General features: G+C 43.5%; 1 protein-coding gene across 4 annotated transcripts in view; it reads right to left on the reverse strand.

Annotated features, from left to right (window-relative positions):
* tp63 (tumor protein p63) overlaps positions 1 to 7,059 on the reverse strand; it is a 33,577-nt gene extending 26,518 nt beyond the window's left edge. For all 4 annotated transcript variants that reach the window (XM_029000293.1, XM_029000296.1, XM_029000294.1 and 1 more), the window contains exons 1-3: positions 6,907 to 7,059; positions 1,230 to 1,370; positions 891 to 1,020 (exon numbers count right to left, since the gene is read on the reverse strand). In XM_029000293.1, the coding sequence (XP_028856126.1) occupies positions 891 to 1,020; positions 1,230 to 1,370; positions 6,907 to 6,959 (324 nt within the window). In that variant the 5' untranslated portion in view covers positions 6,960 to 7,059. The remainder of the gene's footprint in view (positions 1 to 890; positions 1,021 to 1,229; positions 1,371 to 6,906) is intronic.
* Positions 7,060 to 7,521: the final 462 nt, after the last annotated feature.

Here is a 7,521-nt window from a genome sequence, read left to right on the forward strand (position 1 = left end):
CCTGGTCTATGTCGAAGAAAAAAATAAAAGAACTCACGCTGCCCAGGAAGACATCGGGGATGCAGCTCAGAAGCAACGTCTCTCCTTCCTCAAACAGCATGAGTAAATTAGTCCAAGTGTTTCCCGCTCACATTACCTCTAATCCAAATCAGAGTTTAACAGGTTCTCGTAGTGTCGCCCCCACATCAGTGTTCTAGAGTTAGACCTCCATTGACCTGGTTATGCAGGGATTCCCCAAGACAGACACAAAGGCCTCCAGATGTCATCCTCAATGGGCTAACCAGGGATTTACCGCTAAAACCCCCAAAACCAAACTGATTCAAATCAGTAAACACTTCACACAAATGGCCACAAACAAATCCACCAATGCATCTTTTTATGCTTTATAAAAAAAACCAAAAAAACAACATATACAAACATAGAAATGTGTATGCTGAACATCTGAAAGTCCTTTCAGGTATGCAAATCTCGCTCATCTTACTTGGATTTTAGGTTTCATAATTTGATGCGTATTTTTGCCAAATCTTCGCATACTTTTAAGGCTTTTCAGATGGATTGGTTTTCTAACTGCTCTGTATGGCAGCAACCTTCTCCTAAGTTGTGAAACAGTGGATGCCTGCAGTTCCTGCCTGGATGTGACACATGAACATTGTGCAAGGGGTGATACAATCAAGAGGTGGGTGCCGAGTGAGCATCCGTGGGCCGTGTTGGAACAATCAGATTCATGTAGGCCCCACCTCACAACATACAGATCTTAACTTAAAGGATCTCAGGCTAACTTTAAGACAAAACTATTTGTCCATACAATGGGGGGAGGGGAGTCCAGGGTCCATAATTTATTATCTGACTGCACTGGTGCATTTCAGATGGTGGTTTGTCCGTAAACTCACTGTGAAGGGATCCTCAGGCCCACGCATGGTGATGCAGTCCATGCTGATTTGAATGGTGCTGCTCGCAGACCCATTGGCTGGAGTCTCAGAGATGTTGAACTCAATGGGTTGAACTGAATGGAAGGCAGACCTGCAGTCCAGAATGGTAGTAACAATGAACCCTTTTCACACAAAAAGGGAAAATGATATTCCTCTGCAGTATTTTTCTTCCAATAGGCCATCTATGCACTAGATCAGACATGGTGGGCAGTTATTTAATTTTGATCTGATCAACAGTGAATCCCCCGCTCTGGGGATGAACATAGACATGTGATTTCCTCTCCGCTGATCCGAACTTACTGGTCCAGAATTTCCAGGAGATGGTTGACGACATCCTGGCTCAGGATGTCAGTCGCCTGCGAGGACTGGCTCTGAGACATGGCGGCCAGTAGGGAGCTCTCAGCCCAGGAGAGACAGGATGATGGTGGGTCCCTCAATCTCCTGGTGAAATAAAGCGCAAATGAACCAAACAGGTGCAGTGGTTTCTACAAGCATGTCCATCTGGATTTTCTTATTAAACAGTGATTTAGGGACTAGTTAACTACTTGTTTTTTTTGATAAAAGATTGTGTTGCCTTTGGCAATAACAGAAATCCAAACTGAATCATTGTGGTTATATTACATACTGCAATGGTTCAGATAAAAAAAAAATCCCTAATTTTGTTCCACATGTCTTTTTTGATAATCATGAATTAATTTAATTTGTTTCATTACATTTTTTCCTCTAAGCCTGTCAGTGTCGCTTACTGGATCCTTTGAACCTCTGCTCATGCAACGTCCCACTACTACCTTGCTAGAAATGACCGAGAGCTTCCTAACAACATCATGACACAGTGCTTGATACCAACCAAATCAAATATACTGTTATATAATCAGCACTTTGGATTGGCATTAGTACATGGGTGGGTGTTAGGATAAATCTAGGGGTTCTCTAGGTTATTGGGGATTTTTTAGTTGTGGGTGGAGCCCAATACAACATTCTGTCATAGGGCCCATAGATTCTAGTGACACTGCTGATCATAACTATTCTGCTTGTATTGAATAATCCTGTAATGGCAAAAGAAAAACAACGAACAACTGATTTCACCACTGCATTGTGTCAGCAAGTGTGATGTGCACAAAATATGGTTCTTCTGGGATGCTTTTAACTTGCATTTCGTGAAACCATACACCGGCTCTATCTGTGCTCCCCCATTGTTCCTGCTGAAGTGGCGCACGTGGTTGTCTGAGCACGGCGGCAGCGGAAATCCCCCCAGCATCTACACGATCGCACTGTGCTGCGCGGCTCCTCCCGGCTCCGACGAGGGGAGCGTGTGGAGGGGTGGCCGTAATGTCAGCCTGGCACGGTGGCGTAGGGGCGGAATTCCCCTACATTCTGTGTGGGAGAGATATTAATACCCCCCACCCCCAACCCCACCCCACCGGCCATATCTGCTGAACCTGAGCAGGAGCCCTGACACCCGGTAGCCTGGGCTAGACCTCAACTGAACACCTCATGGAAAGAGAACCCGCTAGTGAGCTAGTTAGCAAAGAATCTGAGCAGATGTACTGATCCCGCTGTGAATTCTTTTAGCACCGGACACATGTGTAAACATCATAAAATTTAATTCTTCCTTTCCACAAAGACAACGCCCTATATTTGCCCACTGCTAAATATATCAGCACTATGTACAATGCCGAAAAAAAAGATATAAGGACATTTTATTATTATTTAGTTTATTGAGAACAGTATGCATTCTGAAATGTATAGTGTATTTTCTTGCTATTTTATTATTATTTATTATTATTATTATTACTATTTTAAATGTTTAAATGTTTAATATGAACATTCTTAAACAGGTTTCTATAAAACCAAATTACTTTTGCTTAGAATAATTACAACAATTTGTCTATACACTGAATTTAGAATTTTGTCTATACGCTGAAAAAAACTAAATCACAGACGGAACTGAAATACATTTTTCCACTGAAGTCACCTGATGGCATTTTAATTACTTGACAACTTCTTGTTCCAACCGTAATATGCCTGTGTGTGAGCTATAGGTTGCCGCCAATTGCGGTCTGCAAACTTGAAATTCTTGAGATTTCGTTTTTAGTTACGCTGGTGGCTTCCCTGGTGTTTTGGCAGCTTCATAATATATAAGTTATAACCAACAGTAGAACATGTATTTATTTATACATTCCAAAAATCTCATTAAAACCAGCATGGCTTGCTGTCATGAAAGTGGAAACAATGTTTTGTACAAGAAGAATTAAATAGGAAGACAACTAGAGATGGCGACCACTGAGATGTACGTGGGATAAATTTCACCTCTGGAGTCAAGCCACTGAATCCGACGTGTCGGGTGAAATGTTCCTCCAACAAGAAAACAACAGGTCAAGTTAGTGAACTTCCTTGTGAGCAGGCATAACATGGCCAATCCTCTCCCAACTATTCACCCCCCTGCTTTTTTTTCGCATTCATCCCGAGAGGTGTGGTGTGAGGCGAGAGCTCGAGTTAAATTACTGGGACAACGGAGCGCAGCCAAGCCTGTCATATGGGAGAATAGCGTCTTTCAACCCTAATGTGTACTTTAAGCCCCATATATATTGTCATTTGGCACAGTGGGTGAAATGCGAATGCCAACCCCTGCAAGTCAATTGTCACTCAGTCCCGAATCCCATCCCTCTGCATTCCCACTTCCCATTGTATACAAAAGATAATAATCTAAATCCATCCGTATTTAACACGGCAGTCTCGCATAGTTCTGGGACCTTTGTGTAAGTGAGCAAATACATGCACTAGAGCTGGAGGATAGAGACAGAGGCGCTCGAAAGGCTAGGCTACCATATTTTTTCAAAAGGGAAAAAAAAATTCTTATGACAAAAACTGTCAAGGTGAAGTACACAGCTTTAGGGGAAGATTTCACTATAGAGGAAGGACATTTGGAGCGATAATGACATTTTCATTTTGAAAAAAAAATATGTTCAGTCTTGTCATTGGTTTGTGCAAAATAAAATACTGCAGTATTTTAAAATCACCAAAATTATGTTATGATCATGTTTTTTTTGCATATATTCCAGTCCCATGTGGCCTGGATATGACACCTTTCGTATTGACCATCAGAATAAAGCATTTGATAATTGACACAGGTCATGGGAATTTAAAAGAGAAGTTATACACAGTGTTACACCAATTATATTACGTCTTGCAAGGCTTTATCATGTTTAGGGCTTCATAATGACATTTTTGTCCATCCATAATGCTGTTTGGTAACTCTTCTAGAAATTACAATAATCAGCAATTGTAATTCAATGTTTTTTTTAATTGTTGCATTGTCTGGTTTCCTTTGGGTGTAGCTTACAAGAAAAAACTTCAGCAACTTTATTTGCCCACCTACCAACTGGAAATGCAATGTGCCCAAACCAATATAGGCTCCTAGCAGGTGCTGAGTGTGTGCTATTGCAGGTCAGCCATCAGTGGACATGCCGCAAATGCACTGCCAGAGACCGGAGGGGCAGTCTGACAGTCTCATCTAATGAGGTCACCAGCCAAGCATGGAGGGTCCGGCAGGAAACTGGGTTGGATGGGTGGATGGGAGGAGGTTGTGGGGTCCGAACCAGGCAACCCAGTATCCCCAGAGGAGGACATCACCTCCCAATAAAAAGTCACAGCGAGATGCATCTTGGCTTTTTTTTTTAAATGAGCAGAGCCAAAGCTGTGATTTACAAGTGAGGAGATGAATGTCGGGGTGCAGGTGTGTGTTTGTGGTCTGGTCTCATTCTCGATAGTGGATGTGCAGGGTCCAAGAAAAGAATAGTAAGACATGTGAAGCTGAGACAGACTGGTGTCAGTTTCATGAAGGTGAAAAGCATTTTTTATGAAACCATGTACTTGCAATTCTTCTATATGCCTTTTTTTGGTGGGGGGTTCTGGCACCTGTCTTCTGGCACCTCCTGACCAGTTTGCTGGAACGCCAACCTTGCCTTTGTAATTCCTCATTTTCAGGTGAGTTTGGAACTTCCAGTGTTGTTTTTGGAGGGGGTGGGTTCTTGTGGTTGGTGGTGAGCCCTGGTACCGCTGCCGTTGGTAGGTGTTTGGTTACTTGAAGAGTTATTTTGTCAGCCTGAGGGAAAGGCTGTTCAATGTCCACTTAAAGACAGACCTGGCCCCCATCGCAGACGGGAGTGGGTCGGAGGTCACTGCTAAACAGGGATTGGCCATTGTCTCCCGGCAGGTTGGGCATATCCACCGATGAAAACGCAATCAAAACAAACAGCCCCGGCCGACGGGGGCAGACGGAGGAGCCTTCTCCAGTGTCTTCATTAATCAAAAGCCTGGGAGCGTTCAAAGGGCTGGGTCCTGTCCTCCCCACCCCACCCGCCTGTCTCCCGCCGGAGGAGGGAAATGAATGCTCAACAAAGGAGGGCTCCCCCCCCACCCCACCTTTACCAGACACACACACACACACACAAAACACGATTTTCTCTGCTTTACGTTCATGCGCCAGCGCAATTACTCGATATGCATATTTTTATTTACGTCTTTATAATTTGTGGTGCCTGTTTTTGCTTTTCTTTAATCTTCCACCAAGCACCACCTTTGGCCAAAGAAATAAATGAATTAATACTGAACCAACTACCCTTTAGGCACAGAATTTGGAATAATAACACTGTCAAAATGAATATTTGTGCGTAATCTATATTGTGTATGTTAAGCTGCAGAATATTTAGTCACAAAGCTTCTAGAAATGAAATTCCTTTGTAGAAAGGAGCGATGCACTGAATTTATTGGTGAAATATTTTAAGAAGGTTTTATGAAGAAACAATTATGAATCTGTTATCATATGACATTGTTAATATGTGAAGTTGGAATATGCATTACCCTGCCTTCAGCGGCAACTGTGGTCTTCCAGCCCTTGACTTCTAGTGGGTTCAAAAGGGTAATAAATTCACTGAGCAAATTTGCCGAGCTTTCTCCTCTGTCTGCTCGTTCTCGTTTTTCCTTCATTGAGAAGGTAAGCCTTTTTCATGTCAGATGTATTACTGACTGAAACAACAACCGCTGCAGGCTGCCCACCTTCAAGCCACACAACCTAAATGTGCTTTTGTCAGCAATAGAAAGTGTGCTAGTTCTGTTGTACTTAAATGTACGTAAATGTCCAAAAAAGCATATGGTTTGTGAAAATAAACCATTTGAAATTTTGTTCTGGTAAAAATCCTATGCGTTTGACTGCTATAATTGTGGTTTTAGGTCCATCCGTTTGATCTGCCTGCTTTTGCCTTGGGGCACAGATTGGGTGTCAGATAACTCTGGTTAGTGTAGCATCATCCCATTTACTCAGAAAAGTGTTGAGAACAAACAGGTTATGGGGCTTATCTGTTCAACTTCATTCAACCGCATCTAGAACAAGGCCCAATGGTTTTGTAAGTATGGTACAGTGTAAAGCAATGCCTGTTAATGTGTTTGGTAGCGCCTTGTACAGTCTGTTAACCAGATCGCAGCATGCTCGTGGCACCAAAACGACCCAGGCGGGTCTGGTGGAAATGGTAGGGATGAGGCACACCACTCTATAAATACAGGTCTATAAAGAGATCTGCACATCTAAATGTACAGTGTGGCGGAAATGGAAATGAGCCAGGCGGCGGAGAGGGTCTCGAGGGTCTGTCGTGTGGTGCAGCATGCTGTCATTGTCATAGGCACACCAAAACTACAAATATCAGGAGGCAGAATATGCTGTTTCCGGTCTTCACCTCCAGAAAAGTCCCGTCTCTGCCTTTTGGACTGTGGAACGCGGAAAGGAAGGGATTTGTTGCTCAGACACTTCTCCACTGTCTGGATGACCATTAACCCCAAAAACCTCCAGTGTGCAGAGTGAATGAAGCCAGTGGGCGGGTCGAGTTGAACGCTGAATAATGGCGGTAACTTGAATTGCCAGTTAAAATGAATTTGAAGTGGTAGAATTACACACATGGGTCACACTCCAGGCTTTCCTTACCGTTGAAAGGCGTGCTCGGGACAGTACTGCACGGCTGCATAGGGAGAAGTCATGGTGCAAGACTGCTGTTCTCTTCTCTCAGCTCTTCCAAGCTATCAGCAAGTGGCAAAAGCACATGTATCAAGATTGTTCTGCGATATCTGATCAATAAATAGATAAAAAAAAAAAAAGAAAACATAAAATGACAAAAGGACGTTTAAAAAAAACCCTAGAGAATAAAGTGCATGTGGCTCAAGTGTGCACAGGAGTGAGTAAGGAGTGAAGGATGTTTTGATTTTACTTATTTTTTCCCCTATCGCTCATAAGTGAAGGGGAGGGGCTAGAGGCACCCAACCAACCAATCCCTGCGAGCAACTGCCAGACAGTATCATGCTCACCGAGTTGCTAGGATATAGTTATAAAGCAACAGTGCCCTGAAACCCCCACCCTTGCTCCTACTCCCCATTCCTCAGGCCCCCCCGTCCCCCAACGATGTCTGTACTGCTGTCCTGAAAAGCTCGACGCACTGCCATTTGCTCAGTTGGAATTTCCACCCAGATTCCGCAGAGCTCCGGGTGGAATGCTGATTGCATCAGAGCACTGCCCACAGTGGCCGTGCTGGATTAGCCAAGTGAC

This window comes from Denticeps clupeoides, chromosome 13 (genome assembly GCF_900700375.1).
Source record: "Denticeps clupeoides chromosome 13, fDenClu1.1, whole genome shotgun sequence".
Classification (NCBI taxonomy): Eukaryota; Metazoa; Chordata; class Actinopteri; order Clupeiformes; family Denticipitidae; genus Denticeps; species Denticeps clupeoides.